This window comes from Delphinus delphis, chromosome 19, assembly GCF_949987515.2.
Source record: "Delphinus delphis chromosome 19, mDelDel1.2, whole genome shotgun sequence".
In the NCBI taxonomy this organism is placed as follows: domain Eukaryota; kingdom Metazoa; phylum Chordata; class Mammalia; order Artiodactyla; family Delphinidae; genus Delphinus; species Delphinus delphis.
Window position 1 is genome coordinate 47,180,556 of NC_082701.1, and position 17,607 is coordinate 47,198,162.

Consider the following 17,607-nt stretch of genomic DNA (forward strand, 5'->3'; position numbering starts at 1 on the left):
AAGCTAGATTCTCACAAGAGGGGTTACTAGGTCAGAGGTTATTTGCAATGTTCATAGACAGTGCCACATTGCCACCGTAGGGGGTCTTACCAATCCAGCAAGGTCTGAGAACATTCAGTAAATTCCCAAGTCCCTTCCCTCTCTATCTACTGATGTCTCCTCTGTTCTAAATTGGACTCCTTGGAATGGTTAAATCAGTAAGTAAGGAGTTTGTGGGAGGGGCCCTATAAGATTCCATTAGCACTTGTGGTCTCCAATCCATGTAGCATTTGTTGAGCCCCGTATCTTTTTTTTTTTTTTTTTTTTTTCTGCGATACGCGGGCCTCTCACTGTTGCGGCCTCTCTCGTTGCGGAGCACAGGCTCCGACGCGCAGGCTCAGCAGCCATGGCTCATGGGCCCAGCTGCTCCGCGGCATGTGGGACCCTCCCGGATCGGGGCACGAACCCGTGTCCCCTGCATCGGCAGGCAGACTCTCAACCACTGCGCCACCAGGGAAGCCCGAGCCCCGTATCTTAATAGACTTTAGGGACATGTCAGAGACTGGTGAGGGACAGTCCCAGGGCTTGTCTGGGCTGTAGTTCACTGCTTTTCCTTGGGACGATGGTGCCAGACCTTGTCAGGGTGGGATGTCCACAGCAGGGTGCTAAAGTTAAAACTATTTCCACTCCTGCCCACTCCGAGTTGCAGTTCCCTGAGCCTTGCTGTCAGTTGGATAGGATGACAGAGTAGAAAGGGTACCCTGGGCTCATCCGGTACCATAGCTCCAAAGGCCACTGGAAGACCAAGGTGGGGAGTGAGAGGATCATGCCTGTTGAGTCATGTCTGTTTCTCTGTTTCAATTCATTCACCCAAACCTTCCCATCCCAACCAGTGACCAAAACCAGTGTTGACTTTTATCAATTAGTACGTGTTTTTCTTATGTGAAGTGATCCGAATGATGTCAGGGCTGTCTCTCCCCTCTTTTGGGGCAACCAGAGTGGCTGCGGGTGGTGCTGGGAACCCTGAGACAGGGGCTCCTGAAACCTTCACGTCACGGCTGGGGACCAGGGCCCAGACAGCTCAGTTAGAAGGGGGATGATTTCGGCTGACTTGGTGCTTTGGCTGTGATGGGCGTCTCCTCCAGGGGCCTCTGTGTGATCTTCTCCCTGGAGAAGGGTGCTTGTTGGTCTGTGAGAGGGCCTCCTGGGGAGCACAGACAGCTGCAGAGTCGGGCATTATTGCTGATAGCTCTACAACTGCAGTTCTGAGTGTGGTGTTCTCTGTATGTGGGGAGAGGCCAGGGGGAATCTCTGTACTTGCACATCTGTAAGTGTCGATCAGTGGAAGTGTCTGTGGTTCCTCTCAACCCAAAAGTCTTAGAGCAGGGTTTTAAAACTTTCTGAGATCAGATACCCTTTTCAGAAACTAAAAGCCAAGGATCCTTTATCCAGAGTAAAAACACTCACCTAAGCCTGCAGAAGGAGACCAGTGATTCTGTGTGCAGTTTTAGGGGGTCTCGAAGGTCTAGAAGCCTATCAACAAACCCTCTTAGGAGAGTAATTCTCAATTATATATTATCCGTGTTATTATATTATTATTTTGCCTACACACTGCACACAGTGACGTGCTCCTTCCCTCTGGGGGACAGCCCTGTGGGGATGGGGAAGGACTAGTATAGTTTGAACAACTAACTGGCCAAGGAGCCCGTGGAACCAGCTTAGGAATACCTGGCATAGAGGGTCGTTTACTTTGCTTGGAACATAGAGAGTTGAGACAGATTTTTCCCTCTGCAGACGTCGCCTGGCACCTTGCCCGGGTTTCACAGAAGGAACTTAGGGGCCATGGGGTGAGTGGGGGCACTGGGTGTGCTGTTTGGGCTTCTCTCAATATTCCCTACTTGCAGTAATTGCTGAGGAATGCCTCCACCCACCCCCAGAGAACCCTGAGGCCTGTGCTCACAGTCTTCCTGGCAGGCTGGGTGAGGCCAAGCTGCTGCCTGCATCCCCAGGCTCCCCAGCCTGGCTACATGGGCAGTCGCCTGGGGAAGGTAGGAGAGCTAATGACTCATTATCCCGGCAATTAGTCACGTCACCGAGGCACATGATTCTCTCCAGGACTGGTGCCACCTGCTGCTGCTCTGGCCTTGTTCGGTGCTGCTTTTCTCCCACTCTGATCGGGGAGTGCCGCCCCAGGAAATAGTCACCCCCTTCTTCCAGCTGTGGACTTGTAGCTGCAGCAGCCCCAGGACCAAGAGACTATGACAAAAAGGTCACTCACCTATGTATCTCAGGGCCACGCAGGACCTCCAGGGACCAAGGGGACAGCCATGGAGGGGAATATGTGGACACTTAAGCAAAGATTCCCCCACATGTCCCATACGCACATGATACCTGTGGATACATCAGTCTGCGTACGCATGTGCTCATCGATATATGAACATGCCATGAAGGAAAGGCTGCAATTTGTGAAGTAAAGTCCTCCGAGGCCTGACCTCCCAGGAGAGGGAGGGGGTCCTGTTTTGTTTCCCCTTCCCTGGGATGCTCTCAATGAACTGGCCAGCTTCCACATTGGCCCCAGGGACTCTCTCTAACTTCTTGACCTCAGTACAAGAGAGAGCCAAACAAAACTCTTTTATAGGTCATCAGTGACTGTCAGTAACAATGAAGGCAGAAAACAGGTGAGAGCCTCTGTTTTCGGTGATTATTTCCTAAGTCCAGGTTTCCTTCTTTTTTTTTTTTGGCTACACTGTGTGGCATGTGGGATCTTAGTTCCCCGACCAACTATCGAACCCATGCCCCCTGCAGTGGAAGCACAGAATCTTAACCACTGGGCCACCAGGGAAGTCCCCAGGTTTCATATTGTAACAACACTAGTCACAGTAAGCTTGATGGGGCCTCAGTTCCCCTGTTCCTAAGAGAATGACACCCCCACCCACCTCTGGGGCAGCCTGTGATTCTCTCTCTAGTGTGTCCTCACCTCTCTCTGCCCGTGAGAGGACTTGCAAAAACCCAGCCCTTGCAGGTTAGCCATAGAACAGGATCTCGACAAAAAGAAATTAGGAGTCAGGAACCGACTTGCATCAAGAGCCTCCGACATGAGGGGTTTACATACTTCATCTCATGTAACAATTCACATCAGTCCTAAGAAGTCTCCCCCATTTCACAGATGATAAAACTGAGGCTCAGAGCATTAAGTCACTTACCCATGTTTTCCAGAAGTAGCGAGTGGCACCACGCGTCAGACCCTGTTCTGATTCTCCACCTCCAGCACAATCCCTGTAAAAAGAGTACCTGTGAAGTGAGGGGAGGCCTCCTCCCACCTGTGGGCCCCCACCCCCCAACATACCTGGAGGAGGTGAAAGGGGCTGGGCCAGTGTTTGGGGCCCTGTGTCTACACCCAGCTCTGCCACTCTGTGACTTCAAATCAGCTCTCTTCCTCTTTCTGGGCCTTTCCTTCCTCGGCTGGAAAACAATCAGCTTGTCCTCAGTAATGGCCAAGCCCCTCCTTCCCCCACACCTACACACTAAGTCTTTTAGAATCTGTATGTGCCCAGGGCAGCTCCCCACCCTCCCCCACCAAGCCCTTCATTCCTTCCTATGGGGCCTGTCTGCTGAAAGCGGAATCCAGACAGAGAGTGTAGGCCTAGCCCCTAAAAACATGAATGAATGAAGGGAAGCCCTCCCTGCACGGGAAGTAGAAATCCCTCACTGTCGGCTGCAGGGCTGGTCAATAATTCAGGGCTGCTGTCAGGTCCGATCTCTGCAGTGGCTTCATCAATATTTCAGCTCCTTCTCCAGAGCCTCGTTCCTTAGCAACCACATCATCTCTGCTCTACAGGAGGGCTGCCAGGCTGTGTGCTCCCTACATCCCCTGTCCTGCAGGAGCTGTCCGTGCTTGCCCTCACGGGCAGGGGGTGGAGCCACCCATGCCAACTGGCACTGGCAGCTTTGTCCTCAGAGCCTCAGGGCGATGCTGCATACAGGAGGCACATACATCCCAGATGAGAGAGAGGGGCAGGGACGGTGCGGCCCAGCAAAGCCCCCGCAGGTCCACGCTGGGCAGGAGCGGGGAGGGGCCCACGGGAGCGTTTTGGAGAGAGGTCAGGGTGTGTCTCCGTGGCCCGTCTTAAGCCCGAACCTCATCCCCTAGTCTCAGCAGAGCCAGGGCCTGCCTCGCCTCTGTGCTCTCCATAGGTATGGGGGAGGGGAGTGTTCCTCTCGCTCCCGCTCTCGCCCAGGCTCAGCTGCTGCTCCCGTTGTGGCCCAGGTGCGGTGGAGGTTTGCCTCCTGCATCAGCTGAGGCGCCGTGCCGCCGGCTTCCTGCGCAGTGACAAGATGGCAGCGCTGTTCACCAAGGTGGGGAAGGCGTGCCCGGTGGCTGGGGAGGTGTGCCACAAGGTGCAGGAGCTGCAGCAGCAAGTAGAGGGCAGGTAAGCCCTGCGCCAGCCCCTCCCATGCCTCCCTTCTGCTCTTCCCATTTGCTGTTTCTTGCAGGGCCTCACCTCTCGGATGACGGGCCAGCCTAAGGGTGGGGGTGGGGGGTGGCCCTTTCAGGCACAAGGTCCTGTCCACCACCGCCAACCCCCCATCCCAATCAGTCCTCTGGGTTCTTGTCTTGCAGCTCCAAACTCCGCTCCCAGTGCCACCAGTCTGCGATGAGGCTTACCCCCAAGCCCTCCCACTCCTGAAGCCCACCCCCTCTTTGCAGGAAACCCTTGGCGGGCAGCCGGGAGACCCAGCAGAGACAGGGCTCTGCCAGTGGGAAGGCCCCAGCCCTCAGCCTGCAGGCCTTGAAACACATATGGGTACGCACAGCGCTCATCGAGAAAGTGCTGGACAGGGTCGTGCAGTACCTGGTGGAGAACTGCAGGTGACTGCCCCTCCCTGAGCCCACCCCTCCCTGTGCTGGACTGCCCACCACAGTCCATGGGCATGTGCCATCCCCCCGTAGCATCCCGAAAGCAGAGACCACACCAGGCACCCCCAAAGCTCAGTCCTTGTGGACTCGTTTCTTCTTGGTAACTGACATGAATTTGATCCTTGTGGGAATGTATCTCCTTGGTGAGCTTGACGGCCATGGAATGAGTTCCGGAGCCCCAGTGGTCGCCCTGTCTGTCTCTCCCCTGGCAGCAAGTACTACGAGAAGGAGGCGTTACTGGCAGACCCTGTGTTTGGCCCCATCTTGGCCTCTCTTCTAGGTAAGCCTAGTAGCAGACAGGCCTGCGCTGGGCCAGTGGGGGCTCCAGGGCAAGTGCTGAGGGGCACCCCTGAGCTGGCTGTCTCTGTCCCCACAGTGGGACCCTGTGCCTTGGAGTACACCAAGCTCAAGACAGCCGATCACTACTGGACCGACCCCTCGGCTGATGAGCTGGTCCAGAGGCACCGTATCCGGGGTCCCCCGAATCGCCAGGACTCCCCTGCGAAGCGCCCAGCCCTAGGAGTAGGTGTCACTCTTCCCACCCTGTGCTCACCCAGGATATGCCCCTGGGCCTTTGGGGAGGAGCAGCTGGGCTGTGTGTTCCTGGCAGATATAGGCTGGGCCTCGGAGATGCCCAGGGTAGCGGCCACCCCAGGAGAGCCTTTTCCCCACACTGGCGCTCACATAAATGCCAGGAGCACAGAGCTGGTCCGTGGCTGAGAGCAAACTGGGGACAGGAAGGACCCTTGGGGTCAGCTAGAGAGGGTCTGCAGGGAGGCCTGGGGCTGACCCCCACGGCTGACTTCCTGGGGCTGAGAGCAGAGCCGTGACTTTGTGCGCAGATCCGGAAGCGGCACTCAAGTGGCAGCGCATCGGAGGACAGGCTAGCTGCCTGCGCCCGTGAGTACGTGGAATCCCTGCACCAGAACTCGAGGACACGGCTGCTCTACGGCAAAAACAACGTGCTGGTACAGCCGGTAGGAGAGCCTGACGCCCGGCCCTCCTCTCCCTTTTCCAAAGGCACCAAGACCTCCAGCCACATTCGTGCCTTTTCCCAGGGGCTTGACTAGAGAGACGGGGGAGAAGGGCCCCACCCGCTACTTCACTGTTTCATAGCCTCACGCCCAGCCTTGAGCTGGCAGGAGCCAGGAATGGCATCTGCTCTGGCCAGCTGAGAACCAGGCCGTCTGGGAGTAGGAATGTCAGCCAGCAGGCAGGGTGAACGCCCAGCTTGGGTATGGCTGGCCCGGACACGCCTGGCATCCAGGAGGCTGACAGGACAGAGCCAGTGGCCCCAGGCCAGCCAGGGGAAGGAGGCACCCACATCTGCGTGTGGCACGTGATGCCCCCTACTTCCTCCTGGCCCCCAGTCCAGGATCCTGTGACTGGCCTGGCCTGGCCTCCCTGCACGCACCTGGAGCTCCTTTTCCGTAGGCCATCCCCAGGAGCCTCTCAGGCCCTCATCTTCTCCGTCTTCTGGTGTGTCTGCTCCCTGCAGAAGGGGGACGTGGAGGCTGTCCCTGGCTACCTCTCCCTGCACCAGTCCGCAGGCAGCCTGACTCTGAAGTGGACCCCCAACCAGCTCATGAACGGGACTCTGGGGGATTCCGAGCTGGAAAAGAGGTGGGGGCTGTGGGACTTCCTCCAAGGAGCCTCGCTCCCGGGCGGGGGATGGCGAGACCCAGCCTGCTCCAGGGGGCAGGCCTCACTCCTCATCCGATGCCAAGAATTGCAGGGGGAGGCAGCCTGGACAGGTTCCCGAGCTCTCTAGGACTGAGCCGGGCCTGGGCACGGAGAGGTTTGCCTGAGCCAAGCTCTGGGCAGCTGAGACTGCCAGGCTCTGTGCCATGAGGACAGCGTGGGGCCCAGAGGGACAAGGTGGCTGGCCGAGGTCACATTCTCGGCTGCGGTCAGGGTACTAATAGTAGTACCCTGAATGCTACCATTTCGGGTAGTCTCACGGGTGTCGGGGCCGGGAGGTGAGGAAGGTGGGATGGCGGGTCTTGGGACACGGCGACACCAAACTGGTTCCTTTCCAGTGTTTACTGGGACTACGCCCTTGTTGTGCCCTTCAGTCAGATCGTCTGCATCCACTGCCACCAGCAAAGTGAGCCTCCCCTGTCCTGGGCACAGGGGTGAGGGGAGAGAGCCTGCGCCGTGCACGGACTTCCTGTCCCCCTCCTTCCGTCCCCACGCTCCCACCCCACTGTCCTCCTACCCAGCCTCACTGGCCCGCATTCACCCCCCAGAGAACGGCGGCACCCTCGTGCTGGTGAGCCAGGATGGCATCCAGAGGCCACCACTGCACTTCCCGCAGGGGGGCCACCTGCTGTCCTTCCTGTCCTGCCTGGAGAACGGGCTTCTGCCTCGAGGACAGCTGGAGCCCCCACTCTGGACCCAGCAGGGGAAGGTACCTCGGGGCTTGGGAGGCTCTGGGTGTGGGGGTGTGTGGGGTGGGTTCTCCGCCCACCTGCTGGCCTCCCGTCCTTTCCCCACACGGAGCTCTTAGGAGCAGCCTAGCGGGGTGGGGTGGGGGGGAGCATGGATTGGACTCCGCCCTGGGCAGGCTGACCACCCACCCCTCTCCCCGCAGGGGAAGGTGTTCCCCAGGCTACGGAAGCGCAGCAGCATGCGGTCCGTGGACGTGGAGGACGTGGGCTCGGGGCGGGCCACCGACTACGTGTTCCGGATCATTTACCCTGGCCACAGGCACGAGCACAGTAAGTGTCCCAAACGTCACTCGTGGAGGAAGAGAGAGGTGGGGGCGTAGTGTCACCCAGGGGGCCGCAGGCAGGGTCCACTGCCCAGGCCCGGTTAACCCAGGCAGGTCTTTACTCAGCCTCTCACCGGACTGTCCCCCCCGCAAATCATCCCTCGGAGAAGTGGCCTCTTGTCTACCTAGCTGTCTTCTCCCCACCTCGTGACCCCGGGCTCTCGGCTCAGCCGATCCAGGTGTCGCTGTACAATATTCTCTTGGTCGTCCTTTCATGCCCTGCCCCAGGGAAAGCATGTGGTGAGGCTACACATGGAAGGTGGGGAACTCTCGGTTTCTTTTCAGCCGGCCGCCTGACCCCCACAAGGCGGCCTGGGTGCAGGATGGTGCAAATTGTTCACTGACTCTGCTAGAGCCAGAACCCTCCCCCAACCAGCTACTGATGAGGGGAGCATTAGGAGTAGGGGGGCGTCTGGGGTGAGATTTGGAGCTGCAGTGGGAATCAGTGGGGCCAGGAGTTGAAAGGTGACTTGACCCTCATGGGTCCTGCCCCACGTGGACATAACCCCTCTGGGCCCCAGGGGGCTTGTCCATAGGCATCTACCAAGACACGAGCTCCCTTTCTGGTCAGAGCACTGCTGTTGCCCATAGGTTTCTCCAGGCCAGAATGGCTGATCTCGGGGATAAGGTCATGGAATTCGCCAGCCCAGAGCACTTATTGCCAGCCAGACCACCTGCTCCCAAAATGTGCTAACTCGTGCCAATAAGCTGTCGACAAGTTGTCTCCGTATTAGTGGACAGATTGCCCAGACTTCAAACACACAGCCACGGCGCGAGTTCTCTGTTACCAGGCTCGGAGGGCAGGAGACCTGGTGCCCCCTTCCCTCCCAGGAGTGCCTGATGAAGAGGAGGCTCAGCTTTGGCCAGAACGTGTCTGCAGACCTGGCCTTTAACCTCAGGCTCTTGCTTGCCTCAGATTTTGTAGCTTCCACTTGCCCTCTTCAAGCCTTGGTACTTCCCAGTTCCAGTCACTTCAAGGAGCTGAAGCCCAGCGGGGTGACCCAGGCTCCTGGAGAGCAGCTCTGGGAAGCCCTTAGAAGGTCGGGTTTATAGTCTGAAGCGGGGGATTTGGGGTAACCCTCAGATGTGGTTCAGCTTGACCATGACACGAGCCGAAGAGTGACTGGGATCCACCTGCCAGCAGTCATGCCCCGCCTCAGCCAGGGCTGGGGAGTCCCTGTCTTTCACTACCCTGGTGCCCCCATCAGTTCTCTCTCTTCTGTTCTTCCTAGAGAGGGCATCCTCCAAGAGTGGAGCCCTGGAGCTGCCGCCGGGTCCTCACCTTCTTCCATACTTTGCCCAGTAACTCATCTAAAGACTCTCAGGTCCCCCCTTCCCCTCTTCCATGCCCTGCAGGCTCAAGGTGACCCAGACTCCACTCTGCTCTCCCTAAGGAGGGAGTGCGGACCCTCCTGCCCCGGGACTAGGGTCCTCATGCCTCTGCATCTCTGCTATTGTTTTTGAGCAGTCACTATTAACTACCACCACCTAGCGGCCAGCCGCGCGGCCTCGGTGGACGATGATGAGGAAGAGGAGGATAGACTACACGCGATGCTCTCAATGATCTGCTCGCGGAACCTCACAGCTCCCAATCCGATGAAAGGTTTTTATCCCTCCCCCTCTCCCTGACCCACCCCGTCCTCCCGCCCCACCCCCCTGGGCCCACCTGCCACCCACCGCAGGGGCTCAAATGGCAGTGTTGGCATTATGGGACTTGCACCCAGAAGGCAGATCAGGGAGGGTGGAAGGAGGTGCTGGCAGGAGGGGACAGTACAAAATGCAGTTGACTCTGGGCTCCCCATTGAACATGAGGAGAGGGCTTTGCACCCGAGAGGGAAGAGATTGACTGGTGGGAAGGTCTGATTATCTGGTTCCCTGTTGGAAAGGAATGGCTCTCTGAGAGCCCTGTTCCCACTCTGGAGGGGTCATGCTGGCAAACCCAGGACAGTGTCTCTTTCTTTCTCTCCTGCTGGCTGGGAAGACGGGCCCTGTGCCTCTGACTCCTGACTTAACGGAAACAGGACAGAAGTACCAGGCCCCTCTTTAGCAGGGGTAGGGGCTGGACGGCTCATGGGGACAGGAGTCAGCTGTGGTCAGGTGAGGGGTCAGGGTCACCATGGAAAGAGACCCGGGGCTCAGTTTACCCAGCTGGTACTTCAGCATGAAATCTAGAAATATCTGTGCCAAGGATATAAGACAGGTGTGTTCCCGCCCTCATGGACCTGACTCCAGGGTTACCGAGGCCCCCTCATTGGAAATGACAGGACAGTGCCCACAGCTCCTCTGTCCACCACTCAGTGCAGAGCTAGACTTGTAGAGAGGGACTGGTCAGGGGACCAGTGAAGGCCAGGCCCAGGTGCTCAGGGAAGATTGCTTCTGAAGGGCCGAGGCCACCTGTCTTGGAGTTTAGGGGAGGCTCCCCACCCCCACCATTCCCATGCCACAGGTGAATTTCTTTTTCTTCATTAAAAGTATTTATTGTCCATATAGGAGCTAGCGGGAAAGGCTTCGTCTCTCTTTTCTATGCTCTAAGAATGACCAATTAAATATATAATCCCCAACCTTTTAGGAGATGAGGGTAGGGTTTATACAACAAGTAGGAGAAGAAAGTTAAGACACCATTGTCCAGAATGAAGTGTCAACCCATCTCTATTTCATCAGACCTTAATGCAAACATGGAACCCTTTGATCCAATTGCCCTACCAAAGCACCTTGGTGCAGGGGGCATGACTGCTATCTATAGCCACGTCCAACTGCAGACATTACAGCCAACGCTCGGAAGTCAATAGATTTCTATTAAATACACACACACACACACACACACACACACACACACACACACATACATACATACATACACCACACCCCTAATTTCAGCTTCTTTTAAATATTGGAACATTGAATTTGTGAGGCAGATTATTACAGTAATATCTTCCAATTTGTTTATGCCTCCCTGAATCCATTTGAATAATTCCCTACCATTCTTCTAACTAATTAATTTATTTTTATTTTTAATTTTTTAAACCATTTTTTAAATTGAAGTATAGTTAATTTACAATTTTTTTTTTTTTTTTTTTTTTTTTTTTTTTTGCGGTACGCGGGCCTCTCACTGTTGTGGCCTCTCCTGTTGCGGAGCACAGGCTCCGGACGCGCAGGCTCAGCGGCCACGGCTCACAGGCCCAGCCGCTCCGCGGCATATGGGATCCTCCCGGACCGGGGCACGAACCCGTGTCCCCTGCATCGGCAGGCGGACTCTCAACCACTGCACCACCAGGGAAGTCCCTAATTTACAGTGTTGTGTTAGTTTCAGGTACACAGCAAAGTGATTCAGTTATATATATTTATTCTTTTTCAGATTCTTTTCCATTATAGATTTTTACAAGATATTGCATATAGTCCCCTGTGCTATACAGTAGGTCCTTGTTGTTTATTTTATATATAGTAATATATATATGTTAATCCCAAACTCCTAACTTATCTCTCCCCTCTGCCCCTGGCCACAGATTAATTCCTTCTCCCCTTTCCCTGCCCCTACAGGGGGCGTCTAGGAATATGTGACACTCTCCTTATGCTTCCACAAAATTCTACCAAAGAACCCAGTTCCTTAGCTCAGCCACCAAGCCTGTAATGGGCGACCAAGTCCACGGCCTAGAACACACCTAGCACACCCTCAGCACAACTGCCAACTGCCCCCTTACCCATCACATTCCTGTCCTTGTGCCGGCCCTCGCTCCCAGCCCTTCCAGTGGGACCTGCAGGCCAGCTGGTGGGAACTCGGGGGAGCCTCCTCACTTGTCATGTTTTTTGCCTGCCACCTGGTTCCTTGCAAACCTGGGCTTGAGGCTGATGTTTATTTCCAGGTTAGCTGACTTGGAGCCGTGTGGGGAAGCTGAGCCAGGAGAGCCAGGGAGCCCCTTCTCGCCCCACAAATTTATAGTCAGGCTGGAGGCTGTGGTGGGGCGGGAGTCCCAGTAGAGCCCCTAATTAGTGGACCTGGAGACAGGAAGCCATCCCTGGCTGCTCTTAAGAGCTGAGGCCTCCAGGGTCAGAGAAACTTACAGGGTCCAGAGGCCTCGGGGCTTGTTTGGGCATCCTCTTGGGGAACTCAGGGGTCAGACCGACCCAGTGTGTAGCCCCTGGGACCCCAGCACTTGAGAAACGGGAGGAGGTGTGGAAGCAGAATCAGCAGGTGGCTGGGGAGATGGTATGGGAGCCCCCGTCTCCACTCCAGTCCGTAATGACAACACTGTTGAGTCCGTTCTGCTAGCCGTTGCTTTCCAGGCCTGTGACATGCGTGACTTGTGCATGTGAATCAAGTGGCGGGTGTCCAGACTCTCCTTCCCCCCCTTCCTCCTTTTCCCGCTGCCTCCCCACAGAGCAGAGATGCTGTTCACTCTAATTCTGCTCCAGGCCAGGCACCTTTCACTCGGAGTCTTAGGGGCTGTGGGGTTCAATCACCCTAATTGTTTTGCTTCAAACTTTCCTCACGCTCAGAGGAGAGAGTCAGAGTCAAAGCTGGCCCGGCAGACCCCCGTCCAGCCTGCTGCCCCTCGCCCAGTCACTCCAGAGCTCCAGCTGTCTGCACTGGGTTAATTCAGAGATGCAGTGTTCAATGCTGGCTGGTTCAGCTCCTTCCTGGAGAATTAAGGTGAAGAGCATTGACCCAGGAGTCTGCCTTGGTTGGGCCCTGCTTTCTGGGCATGAACTCGTTTCCCTGTGTGCCCACCCTCTGCACCTGGCAACCCCCTGCCTGCCCGCCTGCTACCTGCTGCCTACCTGGCTGGGCCTGCTCCTGCCACACACACCGCCCGCCCACCCCACCCCCCCAGCTCCTCCCACCACTGGCCTCTCTCCTGCCTGCTGCAGGGGCCTGAGCTGGGCTCCTGCCCCATCCCACCTGCATTTGCCCCCTCCTTCTTCTTCCCAGAGTCTCAGGCATGGCTTGCAACCCCTCACTCCCAGAGCCGCAGCCCCTCCACACCAAGTGTGTTCCCTTAATTTGCCTCCTGGTGGAGCTGAAGGGCTAGATATCTATAAAAATCCCAGCCGTGGGTCTGGGGAGAGAGCCCTGGGGCCAAGACAGGGCAGCCCCTGAGGGGACTGGAGGGGGTCAGCTCAGCCCTCCCCACCAAGGCACACCCAGAGCTGGAGTCTGGCTCCCACAAAAACCAGGCCTAGGTCTGCTCCAGACTCATAGCAGGCCAGGGCCCAGGCCATAATTCGCAGGAAAGAACTACTGCTTGAAAGAAGTCTATCACACATACAGCTCTCTCTCTTTCCTTGTCTTCTTCACTCTTCTCTTTCTCTCCCTCCTTCCTGGCGTCATCTCCTGGTCCTTTCACTTTCTGCCCTTACTGTGCTTCATCTTTGTGGCTCACTGGACCTGCCAGAGTCCCCCACGAGCAGTGCCTGCCCCACGTGGGCCTTCGAAGCTCTCAAGGGTCTTGAGTTCTGATTCAGCCTAGCTGGGCCAGCTGAGGAGGCTTGGTCAGCTGCGGTGTAAAATTGTCCAAGGAGCTGTCTTCTGAGGCTGCACCGGGCACATTCTTCTGGATGGTGGAACGTGCATGCCCAGCTGCCACCCTCATCCCCACAGTGGCCCGGCAGCCCTGGAAACTTTGCCCTTCCTGCCAGCTCACCTGCGTGTTTGCAGGAGGCCACCATGCAGTGCAGTCAGGCTAGGCAAGGATGGAGAACTCACCCACTGCTGCGAACTTGGGGGCACCTGGCCTGGGCAGGGAGCACTGCTCCTGCTTAGCCACTGGCCGCCAGGTCTAGAACCCTCAGGGATGAGGTCTGTGGACCAGGACTGGTGGCTCAGGGGTCCTTCAGGGGCTTTGATCAGTGGGCGCTCCTGGCATGGGAAGGTTCAAAGTTTGCAATGTTCCAGGCACCTTCCTGCACATCCCAGAGTTTGCCCAAGAGGACCAGGCTGAATCCTGGAAGGCCAAGGCGGCTGGCAGCATTTCAGAGAGCTCAGGCTTTTCTTGTTCCTTCTTTTTTCTCCTCCCTCTAGAAAAACAAGTGTCTATTCCATTGCTTATAGCAAGATGGAGAGAATAGACACGATCATCCATGACTCAGTGAAAGTATCTTACCACGTTCAGAAAGACTAGGTGGACGCTGGGAAGTGTCAGGCGCCCTCTCTCTCCACCACTTCCAACTCTGGGCTCTGGACCCTGGGCCAGGCAGGCACCACCCCTGTGGTTTTCCACCAATGGGTGACTTCATGCTGCAGCTCTGGGCACAGAGGTGGGCATGCTGCAGGGTACTTGGGGGAGGAGACCTGCCGGGCCCTGACCGTGACCCCCTTCCTGCCCTCAGATGCTGGCGACATGATCGAGATGCAGGGCTTTGGACCCAGCCTGCCAGCCTGGCACCTGGAGCCCCTGTGCAGCCAGGGCTCTTCCTGCCTCTCCTACTCCACCAGCAGCTCCCCATACGTATCCCCCAGCCACTGCAGCTGTGTCCCTGACCGGTGAGTGGGTGTGTCCATCCGTGTGTATGTGTCCGTCTGTCCTTTGGGGCTGTGTCACTTGCCTGAAGGGTGATCTCTAGATGGACACACCTGGGTTCAAAGTTCATTTCTGCTCCCCATGTGACTTTGACAAGCGGCTGAGTCTCTCTGAGCTTCTCCATGTCTGAGCCTCAGTTTCCTCCTCTGTAAGATGGGGATAATACCCCCTTCTCCCTAAGGTACTTGTGAGGACTGAATGAGGTCTATGACCCACGTGAGTGCCCAGCGCTGTGCCTGGCACAGAGCAAGTGCTCAGTACCTGGAGCTCCCCAGGTGGACCTGGATCCTGCCGTCAGGCTGCCGTCTGAGGACACTCAGCAGGTATCCGGGCATCTGCCACGTGCCAGGACCAGTGTGTGAATGGCATTTGTGTGAGGGTCACGTGCCCACACTTGATGCTTGCCGACGGCTTTTTCACCACTTGCACCTGTTGACCCTCGGATGGCTCTCTCCATTTTCACATGAGGAAACCAAGATTCACTGACATGAAGTTAGTTGCCCAAGATCCCCTGGGTGGTTGGGGGCCAGGCTGGGCCCCCAGCAGCTCTACCCAGGGTAGCTGGCAGGGCCAGGGAGCCCTTGACATGCTTCTGGGTTGTAGATCCGGCTCCCTGCGCCACCCGGCCTCTGAGCCAGAAGGTCCTTCCTTCTCACGCTTCCCTCCAGAGGAGCAGCCCTGAGTCAGGTTGATTCCACAGGTTGCCCCTCAGGCTGCTGTGTGAGAGCATGAAGAGGCAGATCGTGTCCCGGGCCTTCTATGGCTGTGAGTGTGGGGTGAGGTGGGGCCGCAGGGGGTGGGAGCAGGGGCAGGGGGAGGCACCGGGACAGAGGGTCACGGCCTCCCGGCTCCCCCCGCCCCCGCCCCCCCACAGGGCTGGCATACTGCCGCCACCTGTCCACGGTGCGGACCCACCTGTCAGCGCTGGTGCATCACAACATCATCCCACCCGCCCGGCCACCGGGGGCCTCGGGGGGCCTCACCAAGGACATGTGGAGCAAGTATCAAAAGAACGAAAAGGTGCGTGCTCTGGGGTGCCAGGGACCGAGGCCGGCTCGAGGGGCTGGGGGCCAGCAGGGAGCGCAGACCAGCCTGCTCTGCGAGTGGCTTTCACAGACTGCATGGGCGTTCAGGCAAAAGGTGGTCCAGGGTCAGAGGTGACAGGCCAGGACTGATGGCCTTGGAGTGCCTGGGTCACGGTAGAGCCTCACAACTAGTCCTGTGGGTTTCCACAGGAAGGGGACTGGACAGGAAGTCCATTCTGCTTCTGCATTACTCCACGACCTTGAGGAAACCCCCTCGTCTCTCTGGGCTCCTTTTCTGCCCTGGAAGGAAGCAGGGTTGAAGTAGATCTGCATCCAGCTCTAGTCTGGGGGCAGGGAGGATGTGACGGTCCCATAGCTGGGTTTGCCTGGGTTTCAGCAGAGTGACCAAACGAATCACCGTCCCCAGCCCCAGCTCTCAGGGCATGGGGTCGCCGAGCTGGGCTGCAGAGACTGCAGGGGCTGCATAGTCTTCCCCCCCTGGGTCCCTCAGAACTACAAGGAACTGGAGCTGCTGCGGCAGGTTTACACTGGTGGCGTGGAGCACGAGATCCGCAAGGACGTCTGGCCGTTTCTGCTTGGCCATTACAAGTTTGGCATGAGCAAGAAGGAGATGGAACAGGTAAGGGGAGCCTGTTCCCCATGGGGGTAGGGAGATGGGGAGCCAGGCCATGGGAAGCAGGGAGGGGGCCTCAGAAACCTCAGCCTCTTCCCAGCCAGAAAGGAACAGGGCAGAGGAAGATGTTAGCAGGGGGGCCCCACTGTCTTCACCCCGAGGCCCGACCCTAGTCTCCAGCTGTCCCAGGAGGACAGGTGCAGAGGAGGACCTGGTGCACCCCTCCCGCCATGGTCACGCTGTGGTCTGAGTACAGGTGGACACAGTGGTGGCAGCGAGGTACCAGCGGGTGTTGGCGGAGTGGAAGGCCTGCGAGGTGGTGGTGAGGCAGCGGGAGCGGGAGGCTCACCCAGCTACGCTCACCAAGTTCTCCTCAGGCAGCAGCATCGACAGCCACGTGCAGCACCTCATCCACCGAGACTCCACCATCAGCAATGATGTGAGCCCGAGGGGACCTGGGGGCCGGGGGCGGGGCCACCAGCGCTGTAGGCCTGCCCTCTAGTGTTCGCTGGCAGTGGAGCCCTGGAGAACAGCTTAGTGCGTCTGTGTCTCATTTTCTTCCACTGAAAAATGGGATGACGGTCCCCTGCTGCCCACTTCTCTGGGTGTTGCAGGAATAAAATGACATGGCGCGCTGTGTTCGGTTCTAATGGACTAGCAGAGGGGGATAAATTTATGGGGCATTAGGGAGGCTCTCCCTCTTTGTAGAGAGAGCTGAAGGCTAGGAATGGGCCTCCCTAGGTTCTAGTCCTAGGTCCACTAGTGACAAGATGAGTGACTTCTCTTCCCATCTCTGGGCCTCAGTGCCCCCTCTCAGCTCTACTCTCCTCTGATTGCAGAAGCTCCTGCAAGAGCTGTTGGCCAGAGACCAGGGGAGCACTTAACAGCAGTCCCACCTTATAGAGTTGACTATGCAAAGCCAGTTCACAGCCTGTGTGGTTCTTCTGGCCTCACCCCTGACTTTTAGGTGAACATCAAGTCCCAAACTATGGCTGCTGGGCCCAACCAGAACTGATAAGTTTCAGTTTTCAGGACATTGTTTCATTAACTTACGTTTTTTCTTGAAAATTGCCTCTTTAGATAGTGTATATTCTTGTTACTTAACTCCTTACTAATACTAACAGATAACTCAAATTGGAGCAAGACTTAAAGGAATATAACCAAGGTACACTCTCCTTTCCATGGGCTTTGTTCTTAATCCCCTATTTGTGAACATAACACTCTTTCTGCTTTGGGTTTTGTAAAATCCTGAGTCTGTACCAATGCCCCAGCTGCTTAGCTTATGGACTCAAGTATCCTTTCTCACTGGCACTATTCTGAGGCTCTGAATTGCCTCAGAATCATGGCCGTACCTGACACTAACCGAACAGTGCTTCACGCTTCTTGCCCAAAGTGAAAAGTCTTTTTAAGCATTCCCTTCCCTACATAGTCCAAATAGAAAAACAAAACGAAACAAAACTGTATGTATGTGTCTCTTCTTTTCCCTGTGACTTACCTGTGGGAGTGTGGACTGTTTCAATCAGTAGAATATGTTTCTTTTCACTTCTTACCTCTCCTCAGTTTGTCTGCAGCTAATATAACCGATTAGGTACTTGCTAGAGAGGTTTCCTGCCTTCTACAGAACATTCAGTACTGAAAATAAGGAAGAACTTATTTTTCCTAACCCCTCCAGTTGCCGCATCCATAGGCTGCCCCAGAGGCCACACCAAAGACACTATGGAAGCTGTCCTGACCCGAGGCAGCCTCATGACTTCTGTGTTTGT

General features: G+C 56.6%; 1 protein-coding gene across 3 annotated transcripts in view; it reads left to right on the plus strand.

The window, feature by feature from the left end:
* Nucleotides 1-17,607, plus strand: part of SGSM2 (small G protein signaling modulator 2) — a 37,196-nt gene that overhangs the window by 14,716 nt on the left and 4,873 nt on the right. Inside the window, exons 2-17 of one of the 3 annotated variants that reach the window (XM_059998692.1) lie at nucleotides 2,618-2,657; nucleotides 4,247-4,409; nucleotides 4,688-4,849; nucleotides 5,110-5,177; nucleotides 5,274-5,419; nucleotides 5,740-5,874; nucleotides 6,396-6,520; nucleotides 6,937-7,004; nucleotides 7,147-7,307; nucleotides 7,491-7,617; nucleotides 9,139-9,273; nucleotides 13,995-14,148; nucleotides 14,886-14,950; nucleotides 15,060-15,205; nucleotides 15,722-15,850; nucleotides 16,101-16,283. In XM_059998692.1, coding sequence (XP_059854675.1) covers nucleotides 4,315-4,409; nucleotides 4,688-4,849; nucleotides 5,110-5,177; nucleotides 5,274-5,419; nucleotides 5,740-5,874; nucleotides 6,396-6,520; nucleotides 6,937-7,004; nucleotides 7,147-7,307; nucleotides 7,491-7,617; nucleotides 9,139-9,273; nucleotides 13,995-14,148; nucleotides 14,886-14,950; nucleotides 15,060-15,205; nucleotides 15,722-15,850; nucleotides 16,101-16,283 — 1,899 coding nt within the window. In that variant the 5' untranslated portion in view covers nucleotides 2,618-2,657; nucleotides 4,247-4,314. The remainder of the gene's footprint in view (nucleotides 1-2,617; nucleotides 2,658-4,246; nucleotides 4,410-4,687; nucleotides 4,850-5,109; nucleotides 5,178-5,273; nucleotides 5,420-5,739; nucleotides 5,875-6,395; nucleotides 6,521-6,936; nucleotides 7,005-7,146; nucleotides 7,308-7,490; nucleotides 7,618-9,138; nucleotides 9,274-13,994; nucleotides 14,149-14,885; nucleotides 14,951-15,059; nucleotides 15,206-15,721; nucleotides 15,851-16,100; nucleotides 16,284-17,607) is intronic. The other 2 variants (XM_059998690.1, XM_059998691.1) reach the window with 2 other exon arrangements.